General features: G+C 35.6%; 1 protein-coding gene across 1 annotated transcript in view; it reads right to left on the bottom strand.

The window, feature by feature from the left end:
• The window catches only part of CPNE8 (copine 8), a 71,520-nt gene that overhangs the window by 16,412 nt on the left and 33,010 nt on the right, over positions 1-22,098 (bottom strand). The window contains exons 8-15 of the mRNA XM_036401423.2: positions 21,128-21,231; positions 19,390-19,494; positions 16,149-16,190; positions 10,487-10,562; positions 7,813-7,866; positions 4,668-4,729; positions 848-894; positions 15-196 (exon numbers count right to left, since the gene is read on the bottom strand). Of these exons, the coding sequence (XP_036257316.1) occupies positions 15-196; positions 848-894; positions 4,668-4,729; positions 7,813-7,866; positions 10,487-10,562; positions 16,149-16,190; positions 19,390-19,494; positions 21,128-21,231 (672 nt within the window). The remainder of the gene's footprint in view (positions 1-14; positions 197-847; positions 895-4,667; positions 4,730-7,812; positions 7,867-10,486; positions 10,563-16,148; positions 16,191-19,389; positions 19,495-21,127; positions 21,232-22,098) is intronic.

Below are 22,098 nucleotides of genomic sequence, written 5' to 3'. Positions count from 1 at the left end.
GTTTATTTACTTACCAGTGCAAATTCATGTGATACTCTTCCATCTGGAGGAAGTCTAGCTCCAAAACCTAGAGCTGGGAACATTTTATCGCTATCATAGTCCTGAATTATTTCACCAACAGCTCTCAGTGCCATGCCATAGGCATTCAGCTGATAGGGATTCATGTAGTGCAGTGAAGTTGGCTGTAAAGGGTTACCTGTTGAAGCAAGGATCAGATTTACTTTAAAACTAAATCACTTCATCACTTGAATTTTCTCTCTTAAAAATAAGAAGTTGTTTCAGGTAAAAATGCAGCGTTCCAAATAAATTTTAAAAGTAGTATATTTTTAGTAGTTCTAAATACATTTTAGCAGAAGTAGCTGTATTTCAGCATTGAAATGGCAGCAAGAAACTTGTAGATTTGTGCAATTTATACACTTTTAAGATGAAATTTACAAAAGTATTACAACATTCTGAAAGCAGCTTTGGAGGAGGATCAGAACTTATCTCTGCTTAGCCCCACTTCAGCCTTACTCCCCCTGGAACTATTTGGCCCTTTTCAGTGGGTTCTTCTAAGGTTTCTCCCAGCAGTTCCAAAAAACCAAACAGTAATACTAATCAAAAACTACACAGATATTTGCAAACGGCCTCTGGTTATTAAATTTTATATGCAGCTTGTCCAATTTTTATCTGTTCTGTTTGTCCTGCTTTTCTAGACAGGAATTGGCCTCTCATCTGTTGCTTGGCAAAATGGAATCCTGAGTCCAGGTGGTGCCAGCTGAATACTGTTACAAACACACACATATGTGCACTTAAAACTGAACTCAGCACAAACACACACAAATAAGATGTTTCCTTTTATTCTTACCATTGGAGGCTGTGAAATCAATAGCAACTGTGAAATTGATTTGGGTTCTGCAGAAAAAGCAAACACAAATCTTATTAATAGTAGTACTGCTATGGAGACAAATAAACAAGAGATGGTAACATCATTTGTGGACAAACTGTAGGACACTGACTTTCTAATAGAGGAAATAAACACTGAAAATACTCTTATATAAGGTTCAAGCCAAGGGCTACACAACACTAACTTATTAACACACTGAAAACAGTTACTTGACTCCACCATTCTTTTTTTCATTGTTTATTAAAAATCGTGAATAAATAATTAGTAAGAACTTAACTTCCATAAATATTATTAATTCCTTTTAACAGTAATACTGATTTTTCCTTGGACACATTTTAACCCTGGCCATGCAAGATGTTCTCTCCCAACTCAGGGGCAATACCCAACCAGAGCAATGTGCCTTATGGATTCAGTGCTGCATAGATCACTACTACTTTGCTATAATTTAGTTGGCATAGAAATACATGATCTACTTGAAAGTGACAGGTGATTCTACCCTATCTTCCCATACACAACAAGAAATGAAGAAAGTATCTTTAAAGGAACAGTAATCCTCACCTCACAGCCACAGAGAGAGCAAAGTGAAACCTGTCATCTTTTAATATGAGTTCCATCAGTATTGACATACATAAGGGAACAAATTAAGCCTGAATGTAGTTTTTGACTAGGTTTGATTATGGTTTTTTAAGCAGTACATTGGAAGGAATCATGGATTCCCTGTGGCTTCAGAATGACAACCAGCTGGTCTGTCAGCAGGGGGGAGCAGTTGAAGGTTTGAGGACCACTTACTGCACAGAACTGTACAACAGAGCTGTCAGAGTAACTAATTCTAAGAGGCTGCATCCTCTCCATGGCATCTAAACCCCCAGTGTCACTTATAATTTCCCTTTTGCAGATGCTTGTTGAGCCAAACGCTGTAACAACATACAGAGATTTTTCCAATAAAGTCTCTTCAAGATCTTCCTCTTACATGGTTTTATTACTCTTTGATAGTCTCCAAGGATACAAGAAACACATGGCAAAGCTTCTAAAATACTTAGCTATGGCAGCCCTTGCTTTGTAACTTTCTCATGCCAGGCCTCTTGTGAACAGCAAATATGCCTCCCATTACAGTGGAGAGTGTACTGCCTGGATTAAAACAGCTGTCATGAAAGGAGATCTGAATTTCTCTTCTGACCATCAATGATTCAATACAGTTCAGTTAAAAATATGTGACCAAATCCTTTTGAATCCAAAAAATGTATGGGTGTTCATTTCTAAAGACCTGGATGAAGGTAAGGCTTTTAACATGATGAAGGAAAACATTTCCTCTTATCTTCCACTAGTCTGGGACAGAAGAGATGACAAGATATTTCAGTTGCAAATGATTCAGTTCCAGAATTTTACTGATTTACAAATAACTAGCTCTCTACCATTTCCAATAAGTCAAACCAGCTAGAAACATTTGCCAGAAATATCTTTTCTGTCCACTAAGTCTTGGAGCTTTGGTCTTTGTCCCACACACAAAAAAAGAGTAGACACTAAACTAGGTTTGACAGACATTCCTGTAAATTCAATTGCATTCCTTTCCAAGACTGTATCCCTTACATTGTTGAACTTATTCATATATCTGGAGGGGTTTTGACAGGAATATATTACTAACTGGGGACTGTATTAAGCAGCAGGAGAAATGTAATTTTGAAATATACATTATTTTTAGCACAACATGTGGGTAGGTCAGTGTGGCAAAATTTTGATTCAGTATTAAGATGTAAAGAAAAGTCAGCTATTAAGGAGGTGTTATTTGATGTAATATTCAGATGCAAAAGAGACATCCTCCTTTTTTTCTGCCATACTGCTATAAAATCAAGTCTTATGGAGTAAAACAAAATCTGAGTTTATGGACAAACCTCTGTTTTGCTCTCCAAAGTTCTTTAAGAAGACAACAGTCACATAGGTGATACTGGCAATGGAATATCCCAATTAAACAGATGAAGACTCAAAACATAAATACATTGGAAAACCCCCATAAATAAATACTGTAATTATAATTTGTTAAAGATGTCAAGATTTCCATGACATCTCCATTAATTCTAAACACCTCGAATTACAATGGAAGTTTTGAACATGAAGTATTTCATTAGCACCCATTTATGGAAGAGCAAATATGCAATTGTGCCAATTGCAGAATCAGTGCTTTCTACCTCCTGCCTATCTAAATGGAAGAAAAACAGGGAACTTAAAAAAAAAACAGTTTTGGAGGACATGATGGGAAAACAGACTGATTTAATGACAAAACCTTCTCTTTTCCCTTCCTTCAAATATTTCTCAACTGGACTTGAACTGATATGTAGTCATATTAAATGAGACAAACAAAGGAAGGGAGAAGCCCAGAAAATAACTGAGTCTGAGCCTCCTGACATGAACCTCATGTCATGTTTACGTAACTGCAAATGTTGCAGAGAGAAAGGCAAGATTTTACACAAGTACTTCTACAGTTTTCACTGGCATGTATATAGAAATAATTGTATGAATCACTAAAAAAAATCTATATAAAATAATTAAATAAGTATCACTGCTCATGCTTTTAAACATAGAGCATTCTACTGAATGATATTACTCTTTTGTCAAAAGAGCAGAAAAAAAGTTTATGTGGAATTTATTAATATCACAAACCTTCTCTAACTTGCAGTTAATGAGATATATTTCTATTGTAACATCTGAGTGAGGAATGTGACAGACCACCCTGGAAAGATTACATAAGCAGTCCCTATAAAATTTTCTTTTCAAATTTAGACATAAACCTCAACTCCTCAGTTCCTTATACCTACTCCTTCTGTAGAGATGAATTTTGAATGAATGGGGAATAGGATGGTCATGGCATATTTGTACAGCACACTTCAAAGGAAACAGCTGCACTAGAGGCAAGACTCTTTCTTCATGCATTTGTGCATACTCAGACTTCAATCAATAGAAATTTCTGGTGAACATGGATGGATGGCTATTTTCAGCTTCTGTCCAAGTCCCCAGCAGGAATGTAGGACTGCCACTGCTGGGACCAAAGGCAAAGCTCTATACAGTACTGTCAAAACACAGCACAGACTTTTATTTCCATTGAACTCTGGTTGAAGACTTCAAAAAAACCCCAAAAAATGGAACTTGTTTCTTCACAGGTAAACAATGCTGTCAAAAACATGTGGAATGTATATGCAGACTATATGCCCCAAAAATCTAAAAATAAGTGCCTGGAATGTGTAACAAATTTCCATTATTTTAGAGAATAATCTGGCAGGTATGTTAAGAGCCAGGAATTTTTCAAGATTTGGTCCTATTTCCAGGCACGTTTCTAGGGTAAGACATTTGACACTTCTGTCTCTACTTCTCTTTAGAAAAAATCATGATAAATGAGAAATCGAACACATTAAAAATTTTAATTACTATTGAAAAAAATGCCTTTGAAGGGGAAAAGGTCTAAATAAATGCCAATATTAAATACACCATATCTCAGTATAATTGGAAGAAATAGGCAGCATTTTAATAATTTTATATATATAGATAATTCCCTTTTGTTTAATCAAATTTTCTCTGGCTGGTCAGAAGTTACTCTTTCTCAGTGTTTTAGTATCAAGTCCAATTCCAACAGTATGAGCAAAGTCCCATAACTTAACTTAGTAACTATCTGCATGCTTTATGTAGGAAAGTACAGCCCCTAAAATGAGGAAATAATACAGCTCCTTACAGATGCTACTGAGAGCCATAAACAAATTGTGAAAACAAGAAAGGTTTGTTGCTAATCACATACCCGCCTTTAATATAGTCAAGGAATGAAACTTCTGTTTCAATTAGGAAGGAAAGCAATGTTACCTGAAAGCAAATAAAAGAGAGTCAGACATGAATTGTGTGTTTCCCAGCTGAACAAGTAGAGACATAAGCACAATGTTTTTCGAGCTCTGTCCTTAGGATGTAATTTCCTACAGTATTAAGGGAAAAAAGAAGATTAAAAAAGATATTAAATAATTTCAGCAGGCAGCTCTTGAAAGGGAAGAGACAGGTTGAGAAGTCTATAATTGCCTTCTTTTTTTTTTATTTAAGGAGAAGGTAAGGGGCAGAAGATTGTATTCCAGAGCAGGTTACCACATACAGGTTTTCTGATTTCTGTGTACTACACCTACATCTGAATATGACTGGGTACACGATAATGCATCTTTTCTATGAGCACTTCAACACTGTTTAAAGAACTCAATTACAATTATTTATGTAATTACTCATCTCACATTAAAGGTGGTGTTGAGTATTGATGCAAGCCTAGAATGCAAAAATCTAGTAAAGTATACACATATAGGAAATACATAAATTTATTAAAAGTAGTATACAAATGCATAGATGTATGTATGTATATGTATACACATATATCTGTATATATATAAAAATGCAATGGTATGACATTTCAGCAGTCCCAGATTTTTCATTCAGAATTGACAGAGATCCAAAGCACAGAGTAATCTAAAGTGTTATTGGCATTTTCAGCAATTGAGTCACAGAGGTATAAGCTCAAGTGGAAAAGATCCAGCATTCAAGATCTTCATATATTGTACAATATTTATGAAGCAAAGAATTAAAATTTTGATTTTATTTACACAAATTCTCTCATTATATGTGCAGCAGGCAGGCAGTGAAAACTGCTTAAATAACTGCTCAGAGCAAATCCATGAATAAAGATACAAGGAATAAAAAGGGAGTGGAAATCTATCACAAAATTTTGTGCCCATTAGCAGCAAAAAAATAAAAATTGAAAATACTCCTAGGTTGTAACCTTAGACTCAGAATGAGATTACATGTAGTAATTCTGTTTTCTATCCAACTTCCTTTGTCACAGTTCTGTGTGATTGAGTGATCAGCTAAGCTTAAAATCACCAAATTACCCTTCTAGCTGGGAAGACCATAACAATGTTCTACCAGGCTATCAGTAGCATAGCCTTGCAAAAAAGACCAAAATTTCTATGCATTTTCCCACTGGACACAGTAATATTAATGGTTGATCTATTCTTACATCTGGTTCTCATGTTCCTAATTAATTTAAGCGAATATTTTTACTGCATCTGATTTTAAAAGTCAAAAAATGGAAACAAACAACTCTCTAAGCGGCTGCAGTACTTACATATAGGCAACAACTACCAATGCTTCAAGTTTTATGCAGGGAATTTTTTATTTCACTATTAGGCTTTGTTTAAAACTAACCATGAATAGTGAAACACTTCTTCCTAGTATGTGATTTGATTGCCTGAATTCAAAATGACCCCTTAAGTAATAATAAATTGAGATATGCACTGTATGTACATAGTCCTTAAAGGCAGTAGTGAGATAACAGTCAATTATTTATATCCACTGTAAGTTCTCCAGAATTCTACCTCCTATTAATGAAAATTATGGTCCTGGTGCCTCCCTTGAAAATTTAAAAATTTGTGGGATAAAGAATATCTTGGGTAAATGATGAGGACAAGAAAAACAAAACTGCAGGCAAACACATAAGAAAGTGACCATGTGGAGAAGCAGAAGGGAAGCCTGAAGGACTACTAGAAGTCAGGGCAAATGGGGACAGAGATGATTTGATATCAAAAAAACTTTACAAAACCAACAGAAGAGAAGGAAAAAGAAAAGAAAAGGTAAAGGAGGAAAAAGGAAAGAAAATTGCTAACAACCTTTCATTGGAAATTTTGATGTAATTGGAAGTAAAGAACAAGACACAGTTGATTTTGTCTGTTTAAACATGAGTAAAATATGTTTTTTCAAATGAAGACAGATACTTGTGAAGATGTTGAAGTATTTTAAACCAAAATTAACACGAAAATTGAATGTAAAAATACATTTTTATTCCCTTCTGTACCCTATGCCAGGTTTCATACCTAAAATTTATCACTGATTGAAAACAACCAATTTACTTCAGTTTCTCACTCACTAATTTAATGCAATAGAACTTGATTTTAACATGATAGATTTTAGTAAAAGGAATATGTTAGCAAAGAATAAATTACCTAATGAATTAGATATTGCATGGTAAATTTTAGCAGCCAAGCTGCTTTTGCCAATTTTTCATAATTTAAAGCAAAGGTAGAAGAAGAAGTGTTTATTTTCTCACTGGTAAACTGACTTAGACAAGAATGTAAGAATGTCAAGACATTCCTTCAAGGCTACTTTTCAGCATGAAAATAGCCCTACTGAGCCCTACTCAAGAGTGGAACTGTTCATGTGGAAAAAAACCAGATGGTGGACGTGTTTACAAAAAACATCTCTCATAACTGATTAGGTGTTCCAAGATACCAATCCTCAAAATTTATCTTCACTTTTTCGTAAATGATGGTGTGAACATCATGGATGCCAGGACATCAAAGCTGAGCAAGTGCTAAATGGAAATAATTGCATTGCTACCAAATGGTTCATAAACATGAGAACAGAACATGGAATGCAAATCAAACAAGAGAAATTCTCATTCTAAACAATACTAACAGATCTTTCAAAATAAATTTACAAATACCTGTTGTTAATAAAAATTGTTGGCTCTTTTTGATTTTGCCATGATAATCATACTAGCTTTTACCAATGCTAACTCAGCAGATACATTTTAAAAGAAAATTTATTTGTAAAAGTGCAGGTATGTTTCAGATAAAAAATTTAAAAGTGTATTCAGTCCAATAGTTTCAATTATTTGACTGAAATTTTGATAGAACTTATTCTGAAAACCAGTGGTGACTTGACAGCACATTTGGACAAGTTTTATATCAAACCCTTCAAATTCAAAAACATCTGAAAATAAATGCTGTGTAAAGGTAAATAGTTTATTGTGGCCTTGACAAAATTTTTCTATTCTAATCCTGTTAAATTACAAGTCAACTACACTCTCTTTGAAGCAAGAAGAAAAACATCCAGTAACATAAAATACATTTACTTACTGTTCCAGAATTAACATACTTTTTCTTTTTTCCTTTTTTCTTTGGATTTATTACCTAGAAACACAGATACAAACATTAAAGCAGTATGATCCAATATAAAGACAAGTGTAAGGTATTTTCAATGCAGAAAGTACTCTATTTTCAGTGCATGTTGAAAACCAGTGAATTTACCTTCATGGTACTTGGCAGGGGAGCCAGTGCTGGTACTCATATTTGACAAATAAGGGATGGGGGCAACAGAGGTAAGAAGGTTCATTATATCTGAGAGCTCAGTGAAACACTCTTTGAATTTTCCCAAAATTCTGCATGGTTCTGCATTCCTGATCACAGTGTTTCAGTGTATGGTGCCACTACTTTGTCACCTCACAATGCATCTCTCCACAATCCAGTTAATCTTTTTCCATCTGCTCCTCACAGCACCTGAGAAACACCAGAGCTGTTCTACTCCCAATTTCTGTACTTGGTGCAATGACAGGATCTGCTGACAGGAAGATCAATTTTCATGAAATAGGTAATTTCATGAAAATGTTGAATATCACCACCTGACTGGCATAGAGGAGTTTGGGGGGGCCTCAGTGCACTCCCCAGATTCTTCATGGAGCTAGACTACAAAGCATTAAACCATTTTCTTGAATGTCTGGAACCCATGGCTAGAAAATTCCTCACTGTAGCCACCAATAATTTTTTTTTGCCTCCTGAATACCTACAAAAAGCATGTCTCAGTTAATTTTGCTACATACACACAAAAATGTACTCCTGCTATTCCAGAAATGCACATGGAATCAGAAGCAAAACATTATTTTGTTAATGAGGTCATTCAACTATCTCCTACATATCTAGGAAATTCAATGCCTTATGGCTTACTGCCAAGCTTTACTGTAAACTACTCACAGATGTTCTGCAAATGATAAGGAATAAAAACATTCCCAATTGAAATCTTAGTCACTTATCTGGTATAAAATATTTAAAGAATTTTGCCTGAAAATGGGCAAACTAGTAATACTTGTCTTCCAAAGATTTTCTCCCCCAACCAAAATGAGATTACATTTAAAGATCCTATTCTTTGCACAACACAGAACAGCTGTGAAATGTAAGGCAGAAAAAGACAACTATGATTTGAAGTCTTCCCAAACATGCTAAACAAGTGAGTCCCTCATTTCCCCCAGTATGCCACACTGATGTTATACAGTAAATATTCTGCCAAGCTTTTACTCCTTTACACACTTATACACCCATTAACACTTAAAAAATCCCAATATGTCCTGCCCCTCCATTTAACAGTGTCTGATGAGCAATAGACTAAGCCTGTGTAATTGTGGCAATTAAACAATGCAGCAATTCTTGTTGAACCAAAATTTCAGTGACTCCTGCTGACATCTGCCCAGAAGAGGAAGATGAAGGTAACAGGCTGCCTGTCTGCCCTGGGGCAGTGCATTCACTGCTCTCCAGAATTCAATGGTCAGGCCTGAATTAGCAGCGTATTGCTTGCCAGCAGTCATTAAATGCCAAAGACAAGATTCATTTGAACTTTCTGCTTCAGGTAACTTGGCAATTGGCTTCTCAGGAACTGCAAGAAACTGCACTAGAGCTGGAAGTGAAATATCATGGGAAACAAGGCATATACTTGGAAGCAAAGATGAATTAAATGACAGCTTGTTTCTCTCCTATAATTCACAGTACTATAATGATTTTAATATTGACATGGGGTTCTTTTTCGAATTTCAGATAACTTCAGCAATTAAACAACATTTTTTAGCCTCTGAAAATTTTACATCCCAGCAGGGACCTAGAAAGCTACATGGCTTATAATGAACCTATTTAAAAAAGCTCATTTGCAAAGAGGTGGCTCTAGCAAGGCTCCTCATCTTTTAATATGGGACACTTACTCAAACTTCTCTACCTGCCTTGGGTTAGTTTGTAAAAGCAAAATGTTTAAAAGAGAATTTGCCCAGTATCTTCTGTTCTGATACTGTACAGACTAACCCAGTAGAAGCAGCACCCAAGGATGGAGGATTGCAGTGTGGGGAGGCAAACATGAGCTGCTCAGGAAATGTATGCTGTCCCTGGGAGTATGATACTGACACTATATTTAATAAACTGAAAAATTACTTAAGATGTTATGACAGAATACTCCTGGTAGGGTAAGATTTGTGTCAGTGAAACAACAGGAGAGGACATTTTCACTGCACACAGCAATCTGTGTTATGACACCATTCACAAGAAACTACTATAACTTACTGTAACTCTGGGGTTGAGCTTGGATCTAAATGAGAAAAAAGCTATGGCTTTCAGTTATCTTTGTCCTGCTCTGCACAGCAGCACCTTTCCTCATCTTCAAAATAAGAGTGCAGCACGTAATTGGAGCACCCTCCTTCCCTGACTTCTTTAGTGCTTACCTAAACCACTGTATTTGCTACCACCTATATTAGGACTATGAAAATACTAAAGTTTAATGGCAGTAGTCTGAGACCAATTAAAGGATACCTTAAGGAATACCAAAGATCTGCACAACATACAGAAGAAGAAAAAAAAAAAAAAAGGGTTAAAAAGGGTTATAGCCACACAGGCTTGCCTTCTCATTAGTGGCAATAATAGCTTTCCATTGTTTTCAGTGTTTTCCATTGTTGTTTTCTCATTTATTTCCTGAGAGTGAGTAAATACTCATGATACTTACCTCATAAACATTGAACTGAGACTGCCCTCTCGACAGCTCTCTGTAACTTGTTGTGAATTCTCCAATGAAATCATGGCTGTTTGAAAAATAAGATTTTAAATCAAATGCACAACATTTAGGAATTTAAACATGTGTTTTATCTATTAATGCAAAAGAGACACAAATCCAATATGAACTAACACCCAAGAAACAAATAATGGCAACAGATATAATTTGCTTAAAAATCCTTATTACTCCCTCTGTTTTGTGTAATGCAAATTTAGAGTTGGAAAGGATTAGCTTAAATCTTTTTAATATCTTTTGCTTAACTTAGCTGCACAATGAGGACTATGTTGTAAATCAGTGACTGACCCCAATGTAAGTTTACAGAACCTGAAAAAACAGAGCAGGCTACCAAAAACTGTCACCGTTTCCTCAGTGGATGACCACTGGCACTACAGACTCTGAACTGTGTGTGAGGCTATGTGAGAGAAAGGGAGTTACTGAAAGCAGGGAAGAAGTAACTTCAACAGAAAAGACCAGCCCTCCCAATCTGTGTGAAACGACACTGAACATTTAAGGGGAAGACCCAAAGCTTATTGCAGTTCCTCTGTCTTCCCATCTGGGAAGAGAAAAGCAATCCACTGAGGCTACCCAGCTTATGGTATTATTGGAAAGCAGATCTCAACCTAACAATAAAGCAGAGGTTATCAAGCTTCTCCTTTCTAAATTCTATTCCTGCTCTAGGAATATATCTGGCACTCCTGTGCTGTCATTCAAGTTTTAAAAAGTGCTTTGCCAATGCATAAGATGTGTAAGCAGGGGGTAGCACATTGCCCAGGAACCAGTGTGAGCCACAGGGGCTTGTGGCAGGGAAAGCACCCTGAGGAAGGTGCCCAGGCTCAGGAGCTGGGGCACAGAACCCACGGGGCTGCCAGATGTGACTGAGCTGCAGGTTTGCACCTCAGACAGGCACCTGGGATGGAAGGGCTGCAGGGCTCAGCCCCAACTGCACAGCTCCCAGAACTCACAAGTTCTGCTCCCATTCTCTGCTCTGCCCAGCTGAACTTTCCCCACTGCTGCTCCAGATTTTGCCAGCTGTGCCCTAAGAAGGCTTTGTATTTCCTCTACACTCTGCCTCCACATCTGGTGAGCTATGAAGCTATCTTACCTTCCCTCCAATGGTAAACCCCACTAGAAATGCAAAGTTTTATGACTTTGTGACTTGCAAATCTTGTTTTTAAGAAATTCAGCACAGTTTTAATTAAGCTATAAATATTAAAAGCAAATTTAAATAAATCTGAATGTTGTAAGATGAAAAATGGAAACAATCCATAGCAACATTAAATTTCTTTCTTGCTTTATTCATAATGAAATTAAACAAAAAACCCCTCAAATATACATCTCATTTTCTGAAATCAGCATGAATTCACAAAATATGTAAATCAAACAAATAAAAGGTTCAGTCCTCATGCTGATACAAAATAAGTACAGCATACTGTAAGAAAGCTAGAGAAATACTCTATGTTAAAGATATTCCTCATTACCCAGATTCAAAATGGACCACCTCACATGAAACACTCCCCTTTCAGCTGGGAGATCATCAAATTGCTTCCAAAACAAAGACTTCTCTTAAGAAATGTATTTTGGAGGTATATCTCTGCTTAAATGCTCTCCAGACTGCAAGGACTATTTGAGCAGGGAATAGAGGAAGCATCCACAAGGTGTATTTAACCTTGGGTAACCATGGCACTGGAGAAAAATACATGTTGCTTAAAATGGAACTTTTCCCTTTCCTAACAGTTCTAACCTTTCATTTTCAAATCAGGTTGTATATTTAAGGCAGAAATCCAAGCAATGGTTCAATGACTATGTACAAACATGCTGCAGCAAACAGGAAACATGAGCCATGCCAGACAGGACCGTCCCTGGGGAGCAAAAGAATCTGTACTGCTTAAAAGGAACTGCTCCTGTAATTCTACGAGACACTGGAAAGGCTCCTTTCCCTATGGCTATATCCAAACATGAGCTAGAAAGATGTGATTCCTCTGATGAATCATGCTGCAAAGGTTTGGGCAAACATAACCAGTCTCAGAGCCCTGTGCACTTGGAAGAGCATCAGCCAGGATCTTTACACTAGGCACCCAGGTGGATGGAGATGCCACACTAGGCTGGCTCTGAAGGCTGAGTGCCTGCTGGACAAAATATGCCTTTGCCAGATGTATAAGTCACTAAGGAAATATTCTAATATTAATCATCACACTTCAGCAAATGGATCTCCTCATTAGTCTCTGGATTGAGAATCCAAAGTACTTACTCTCTTTGCCTGCCTAACACCAAATTTTTCTAAACTTTCACCCACGAGTGGCATATCAGAACACTGAACTAGAGTCTTAGCACAGAAATTATCTTAAAGCCCATCTCCCTACGTTTTCCACTAAAACATCTTAAAGCCCATCTCCCTAGGTTTTCCACTTTTAGCCCAGTGTTTTGAAGTGCAGAAAATCACTTTCAAAATTATATTAACTTTGAATTTTTTTATTATCTAAAGGAAAAAAACAATAGAGGAAAGGACAACCATGATCAGAAGCATGTCAATGAATAAGGAGAAAATGCAAGAATTTAAAAATCAACTATCTAACTGGAGAAGGAAGATGAAGGACAAAAAATAAGGTGGAAGAGCAATTTCAAATCTCTCCTGAAGTATTGATATTCTCAGATGAATGCTTCTGTGGCCCCAGCTTAGCATGACAATATTTACAGCTTTATAACTCAACCCCCCTCTTTTCTATGTAACAGCTCATAAATGTCAAGACTGTGAAATGACTTTTGCAACATGTATACAAAGTGATATTTTTTCTCTAACCTTTTAGAGAGAACCAAAAATATCATAGTATTGCTGATGTGAAGTTGTGCACTATCTTATTTTTTTTCCTTTTGTTAGACCTGTCTGCTCCATATATAAGGACACTCAATAAAAAAACCCTAAAAATGTGACTCTGTCAAACAACTGGCCAAGTAACAAAACCAACTTTTGTTACTTCTTATAGCATAAAATATTTTGGGGTTTGTCACAGCTCTTAGAAGCAATAAAAGGTATCAGAACAAGTTGTTCATATTTTGACAATTTTTCTGCAAAAATTTTTCTGCAATTTTTATGCAAAAACTGGTTTGACACAAAGGATGTTTAGTAATTAATAGTGTTAATGTTACTGAGGGCATGTATTACTTTTTGTCAAGAAGTTTTGTTTGATATTTGAAAATAAATAAGAGCCATTTGATGACAACAATATGATCATGACGTTACACTACAATTACTCCAACAATGTAGTTTAGGAACGTGAAAGAAGCAGCTCAACCCAGAGCACCATGGTGCTATTTGCCAAAGCACAGGTGACACAGAATGGGGAAAAGGGAAAGAAAATTTCTTAGTCAAGACTCAGGAAGTCAAAATCCAGTCAAGCCATGATACAGAAGTCAAGCATATGCGCCGTAATTTTGTCTTCCTGATTGCAGAACAGCCTATAATATTCAGAATAACTTGCTTTGCTATCTGGAGAGAAGGCAATCTTTCAAAGATTGGTCCTGCCCAGTCTGCACATCTCTGGAACAAACAGATTCAGTGTGGTGAAGTGTCCAGCTGGTGTAACACCAGCTTATAAAAACTGTCCATCACAGATGGAAATTAATATAAACTGAGGAACAGCAGAGTTGTAAAAAAATTGTTAGAGTAACTCTTGAATGGGATTAATTTCAGATATACTTGGCAATGTCAGAGTTAAATTAGGCACTTAGGTTTTGCTATGATCATCCTGTAGGTTTATAGACACCACCAGCTGGCAATTTATTCCAGGTAGGATGGATTCAATCAGACCATTTTCCCCTGTAAGCCTCTGAAGTAGCTTAAATGATTAGTTCAATCTACTTGTCTGATTTTTGCATTGTCTAAAGTCACATGAGATGAGTTCTATGTCATCTTTCAGAGGAATGTTATATTAGAGATGTCAGTGCTCTGTGTGCTTCTAAATTCAAAATAGACAGAAAGCAAAAAGCAGCAAAAAATCATACCATTAGAATAAAAAGGAAAACATGAAAATGGTATCCTTACTTTTTGTTTTTTAGATATTAACTTTATAGGTATTCAGATTGTGATGTGAGGAAACACAGATAATATTTGAAACTATTTGAGATTGGAGAGGCTAATGATTGCCTAAAATGCACAGTATGTTCCAGATTTCAATCAGACTGGTAGTTACTTAGTGTTATTTGTCAGATTTCTTCCTTTTCCTTTTAATCTTACAGATTTTGGATAAAGTGAGACAGCACATGGGGTTTGATACCTTGATAAAATATAATCCTTGTTTTTTATTAATGTGGCAATACGATTTAACTTTTCATTGCTAGCTTATTTTCAAAAAATGTGGTTTATACACAAACATAAATTTTTTAAGGATTTGCCAAATCTCATTGAGAAAAGAATGTTAATAGAAATTCGAATAGGGATGCAATGATTTTTTGCTAGTATGGCTTTTTAAATTTAAATATACTTATTTTAATTGCTAGAATATGTTATGTATATATGTTATTTCTCTCCAGTGAGTATCTAATCAAGAAGGATGAATTTACACTGGCAGGTACTCATAGAGGGTAAATGTGAGATAAGAATGCTTGTAAATCAACAGGCTTCATGATGGAAAACCAAAAAGACAAAATTATAACACAAGAGAGCTGAAAAGGCCTTTGGATCTTGTCAGCAAGCTAATGAACAGTAGCATAGGATAAATTTGCCTACTATGATTACAAGACATTGCCAGAGAAGCACAATATCACTATCTATAATACTAGAAGCAAATTGCTTTGGTTGTATTAAAACATTACTGTAGAATAAATAATATGCTTTTAAAAATCAAAACACAAGTGCATATCCATATATTCTAAAATATAAATTATGATTAATAGGAAACAATTAAGACAGACCAACTTAAAGATAAATGGAAATAAACATATTACTGTATTAAATTTCAGTTCTAGTATCAAGCTTCATGAATACAGTTTCTAATCAAAGTATGAAGATATAAGCTCAAACTTTTTTAAATAACAAGAGGTATCAATCCACTGTGTTAAATGATAATTGTACCTTGTCTGTCAAAATAAAGGCAATTTGAAAGGCTCATTTCTTCAGTAAGAAATGTACAGCCAGTACAGTGGGGTTCACAGCTCTTAAGAATAAGAGATCCCTCCTGAATTTAGCAACAGAAATTCCACATGTACTCCACTGTCCTCTTTCAAGGGGGTTATACAAAACTCAGGTCTTCCAACTCCTGAGTTTTTTTGGTGAAGAAACATTTTGATGAAGACAGACATGGAAATTAACATTCAGACCCAATGTGAAATTAAGGCAATAAATAGGTGGCTTCTATATTCCAATATTTAGGCCACCATGAGTAGCCACTGCAGGTATGTGCAATTTATCATGTTCCATGGATGAATATACAAACAGCAGGTTCCACAGCTGCAAAACACAGAGCTGTACCACAACAGAATTTTTCCACTACCTGTACCTCTAAGTATTGACAAATAACTAACTTTCTCTAATATTATGCTGAACACTAAATATTTATGTTTTGCAATGTGTATATACATGCAGGAATAACCCTTAAGTTTTACAGAAATAATGTCTTACCTTCCATCTCTATCCCAGTCATACACTTCTACTTTAATTGTCCTAAAATAAAAAAAACAAAACAACAACAACACAACCCTATTAAAATGTTAAATATGTACCCAGATTGCCTTTAAGATTAATAACATAGGGGTGCATTAATTGAGCCAAATCCAAAAAGCAGAATTTTTCAGTCATTTCTCATGGGGCAGTAAATAGCCTGTCAGGTTACACAACACTTCTTCATAAATCAATAGCTAAATGCATTGTAAACTAAGGAAACAATTAAACACATTGGAAGTTTGACCAACATACTTTTACCTGCTGATGCTCTGAATTTTCTGTGGTCTTTTAAATAAATGATTCTTTAAACCTTAAAGTATTATCAAATTTTTTAAGAACCGTTTCCTTATGAGAAAAGTGAACCCTTGAGGGCAGCTCTAACCTTGCTTCAGGGATGACTGGGAAACAGATAAAAAGGAAAACCCAGACATTTTCCAAGTAAAGATCAATCATATGTCACATACTTGAAGAGTGGATTTCTTAAAATGCAAATACTACAGAGCATATTATCATCAACATCCTTGATGAAAGAGAAAAGTTCTATGAGGATACAGATAGTATACAGATTTGTTCCTCTCCTTTTACCACAGAAAGTGCATATATGTAAGCAAATTCAACTACCACTAGCAGTCAATCCTATTTGGCCTAAGATCAACTGAACACGGGATAGAAAAATAACACCTCCCATATTTTAAGCAACAATGTGACTTACTTTTATTCTTCAGAACAGTTTCACATGAAGTGAAGTCATCAGGGCTGTCTTATTAATAGAGGGGACAAGAATCTAAGCAATTACTTTGTCATTTGCTTCCATGGAAGCTGTTCCTTATTCTTCCAATTCCATACAGTCAAATATATATATACTCATTTTCTTTACTAAGAAGGGACTCTTTGGAGATAAAGGTGAGCAAGAGCTGATATTATATACAATATAATATCAAACAATTCACACCTGGATGTTTTTCATATTTTTTGTGATATTCCAAAATAGGAAAAGAAGGACTCACTTTGTCTGGATGTACGTCTTTTCAACTCAAATTTAAAGGCTCTTAACTACACCATCTGTTATATTTTATAGCTCTTGCATAATTCAGGTTGGATTTAAGTTCCCTTACAATGAAAACTGATTAAAGTGGAAGTTGTTCTGCAGAACAAAGTGAAAAACAACTCCAAACCTCTTATCCTACCAAGTATTTCAACCTTCAAAGGAAACTACTTTCACCTTCAGAGGAATTCAGCAAAAAAAGGCAATATCACAATCTTTTTTCCCTAGACAATCATTATTTTACTTCCATTTCAAAACCTGTTATGACAGACAGAACACACCACTAAGTTAAGATTTATGTAAGGTTTAGTGGGATTTAGGTTTAGAATAGTCTTCCAAATCTGTGTCCAAATAGCAAAATCATCTCAGTAAGAAAACTCAGATTATCAAAATAAATTATTAAGAATATCAAGATAAATTCCTAAGAAGGATCTTCAGACAGGTAACTGCAGTAAGGGCAATTCATCCTTGAATAAAGCTCCTCTCTTTAATATGAAATTATTTCATATTAAAGGATTAATTACGGATCTTGACTTTTATCTATTTTGCATGATTTGCAAGATATTAAAAGACCTTTCCAATCTTCACATACTGAAACTTAACCTTTACCTTAAAGGACACAGTTTAGAGGATGGGTTTCCTAGTTTAATATTAAAAAACCCCTTTCATTTAAAAATAATCAAGGTTAGAGATGGGTATCTCTGTTTTAATACTGTTATGCAGAAAGTAACTGTAAGTGCTTTTTGAAAGCTCATACTAGGAGAAAAAAAGAACAAAGACACATTAGACACCAAGTACTACTGCAGTACTGAAACACCATTCCTGTGATGTCTGAAAACACTGTATAATTGCACAGTTTGAGAAAAATTAAGCAAATCCTGGTCATTCCATAATGAAAATGTGGACAGAGTTCACTCAGAAGCATGCACTAGCTGAACATTTAGTCTCCTCAACACCAGAATAAACATTTACCATGCTAATGACATTATCCCACCTTTCACATCTATCACAGAACCCAGAGCACCAAAACTTTATCTGTGAAACTATCACTATGTGAAAGAGACCTCTGAGTTTTGTGTTTTTATGTATTACCACGTGGATGTTAGGAAGTCAATCCTAACCTTTAGAAAGAAGGGTTTTCTAACTAAAAACCCCCAAACCTCTGAGGTTCTTCCTGGACTATCAGCAGGTTAATTTGAATTAACCTGAGAGCTAAGGACTTCTTAATTTGAAACATGATTGTTGTATGCAGGACTGTGAAGTTCCATGGAGCCTTTATTCACTGAGCACATCATGCTGAAAGCAGGTCAACAGTGGATACAAAGATAATTTGAGGAGTGCTATTACACTTTCAAGTTCCCTTAATTTGGAATGCTGGAGTTATTTCAATATGCCTGCACCACAACATCTTTTCTAATTAATATGAAAACTTTTTTCTTTAATATGATAAACAGTGCAGTGTTCAGAGACTAGCTTAATGAATACTATTTTGCTTATGCATTATGCACATTAACCCAAATACAAGTACAAAAAATTCTATTTGAATATGCTCATTACAAAATTGCTTCGTTTTTATTGCATCTAAGTGAAAGAGTAACCAACATGGCCATTTTTAAGGAGTCTAAAAACACCCATTTCCACTGAACTAATTTCTTTGTTATTAGTGGTAAGATGTTGATTAAACACATGTTATTATTACCACTTAAAGATAGATTCTTTTGCATGGCACCACTGAAAATTTCAAATCTGAAGACGACTACCTTCTGTGTTTCTCATCTACTGGTCTATGTATTTTAAAGGCTTTCATTTATCAGCACCCTCTGACATTGCACTGTCACACAAGGAAAGCAGATCATCATTGTTTTTCATTGAAACATTAAAAAATATTTGTGTACACTTGTCACAGACACCATGCTTTAAATTAGTCTTTTCTTTCTGTTTCTAATTCACACCACAGAGAGCAAAGAGCTTTTTCCAGAAAACACCACTAGCATTTCCTACAGGTTTAGCATATTTGCTTTATTTTTCTAAATTCTTTAATGTGATGAATGGTCTTGAACACCTATTATCCTTTCAAAATGCTGATTAAATAAAGAACATGCAAATTAGGGAGAAAAAAAATGTATATGCAAAAAAGCTTAAGCTACATCTTACCGGTCATAGTCTCCATTACACAGTGCTCTGACAGAAATCTTGAATGCCTGCCACACTGGATTCAATGTATTTTTCACAACTTCTGTTTTGTGGCAGATTGTAAAACTGCAATTAATACAAAAAAATAATTAAGATATATTTTGTATTTTTTTACTTTTTCTTTTGCGTCATTGACAGTGGAATGAAAAGAGCTGTAATCATTCATACATACAACGCGCATATAAAACAGAAGGTAAGGAAAAGGGAAATATGGCGAAATCAGAAGGGAGGGAAGACTGAAGAGACCTGCTGGAGAGAGATTACAGACTAAAGTGCTAAACAACTCTTAATCTAAAATGTTTTTTACCCCAAACTTCAACAGAAACTACAACCATTCAGTGACTATTTCAGGGAAGAGCAGTTTCCATCCCACTAGTTTAAACAGACCTTGTACATGCAGGAATTAGTCACAGATCCAGAAAGAAAGTGATCTTGTGAGGATCTGACTCTTGCTTAGAGATTAAGAAACTGAGCCAAGGGAATAATGGCTTTCAGATTTTTATTCCACACTTTATGTCCATGAATTTTTAACCAGGGCTGTCTCAGGTAAAACATGTAAGCCTCTCTGAGATTCAATGATCACCTTCTCTCATGAACTGTATTAGCACATTCTGCTTTCTCTAAATGATGCAAAATTAAAACACCTCTTTTGAACCCCCATCTTGGGGACTGAATTGTTCAAAAGAAAGCAAGGACAAGTGAAATCATTACTGAAATTCCTCATGCAGTTGCAACTAAAGTTATGCTTTGAGGCAATGTCCTCCTTGCACCCCAAACACCTACACTTTTAGGCTGCATGTGCCAGCACTCCCAGTAACAACCAGAGAAATTTCACAAGTGACCTTAATGCCACTCGCAAAGGAGTCATATCTCCTCCAGGCTTGCAGTTTTACATAGGCAGTGTTTACTCAGGAAATTGTTCCTATCATCTGCCTCCAAGAGAAAAAAAGCAGGTAACAGACGCACACACCCATAAACAGATTTATGTTAACAACTGCTCCAGTTAAGCTACAGAGAAAATTAGCATCATGTATGATGATACTTGGTTTGGTTTGGTACATGTTAGATGTGGGGACTTTCAGTTTCCAAGAAATCTTAACCTGCTAGTAGAGCCCCACAAAGGCAGTGTTGTGTTGACCAGTGCATGTCAAGGCTTAGCAGTGGAACAGAAGAGATCAGTCTACCTTAACAAATTAAAGCATGAATATAGGAAACAGACATTTGTAAAAAATATAAATTCTATTTTGGGGATTTTTTAATTCAATTTCCTAGAACTATGTCAAAAAGATAAAAGATACTTCCTAATTTAAATTTGTAGTATAAAATGTTTTTATTTAAACACAATTTCTGAACATTAGCATATTTTGCAGCTACAATTTTCTTTGAGAATGCTATTTAATTTAAATGCATACTAAATCTTTGCAAAAGTAACACTATTTAGCCATTTATTACAATTAATCATCATAGTGCTCTATATTTATGAGACATTTTACCTCTTAAAACCCTAAATTGCAGTATTTGATCAATTTGTTGTAATAGTTTTATTTCTATACTGCCTAACATGACAAACTGAAATCCAACAAACATTATAAAAGAAACACTGCTTAATCTGGAAAGTGTAAAAAAATGAGAACAATATTATCTGTAAATAATTAAGTTGCCTAATGATTAGCAGCAAAAATATCTAACAGGCACCTACCTGCCATCTTCATTGCTTCGATGAAATACAAGGAAAGGATCAGATTTCCCAAAGAAGTCCTTCTTGTCTAGCTTGTTTGCACAAAATTGCATTAAAACTGAATCCTGAAATGGGTAATAAAGAAAAATTACAGACAGTATGCACTCCACTGCACTAAAAAAAAAATTGACTAAACTATGCAAATAGAAAACAAAATAAAGGGGGATATCTGTCTTCTAAATGCTCTCTACGTATCCACATCTGTGCAATGTCTTCATAGTGCAGTTTGAATGGCTGGAACCAAGAATTCCTTTGTAGGGACACCAGAAAAAGAACAATTCTCTATGCTAAAATGGCTTAGGATTTTTCAAGGATTTCCTGATATCCAAAACTGCATTCTGAAAGAAGTAGATGCATGGGCAAGGAAAGTATATTAAAAGTAATTTTAAAAATTCCAGTCAGGCACGACTCAGCCTCATTCCTTCAGTGACTTAGACCTGTTGTTGTCTGCTCCTACTGCCTGTCAAGCAAATGGCTGATGGCTCTTAAGAGTCTGGAACCTTCAAGAAAATGAGCCTGAAAGGTACCAAGTACATCCCATCTGACAACAAATAAGGATACAAGTTTCTTTGCTGTGATCAGGCAAACTGAAAGTCACACATGTCATCTCTTTGGCCAAAGTCAAGAATGAGAAAAGGATTATAAATGCAAAGATAAACTTGCAGACTTACCAGCTAGTAGGTAGGGGTAGGGCCTGCTGGAAGACTGCAGATAAACAATCTGGAGGTGCAACAGCAACAAGAGGATGATGACAGAAAATGTGGGCTCACCACTGAGTGGGGCAGGAGACCAGGTGACAAAGGACATTGCAAGGTCCAGATTTCTCATAGCTTTTCTATGTCTTTCTCATAGCTTTCTATCTTACTGCTAAGATTTGCTTTGGAGACTCTTGGAAACCTGAAACCCAGACATGAGAAAGTCTGGAAGAAGGA

The sequence above is a fragment of the Molothrus ater genome, chromosome 5 (assembly GCF_012460135.2).
Source record: "Molothrus ater isolate BHLD 08-10-18 breed brown headed cowbird chromosome 5, BPBGC_Mater_1.1, whole genome shotgun sequence".
Lineage (NCBI taxonomy): Eukaryota > Metazoa > Chordata > Aves > Passeriformes > Icteridae > Molothrus > Molothrus ater.
This window is presented reverse-complemented; position numbering and strand designations above follow the sequence as displayed.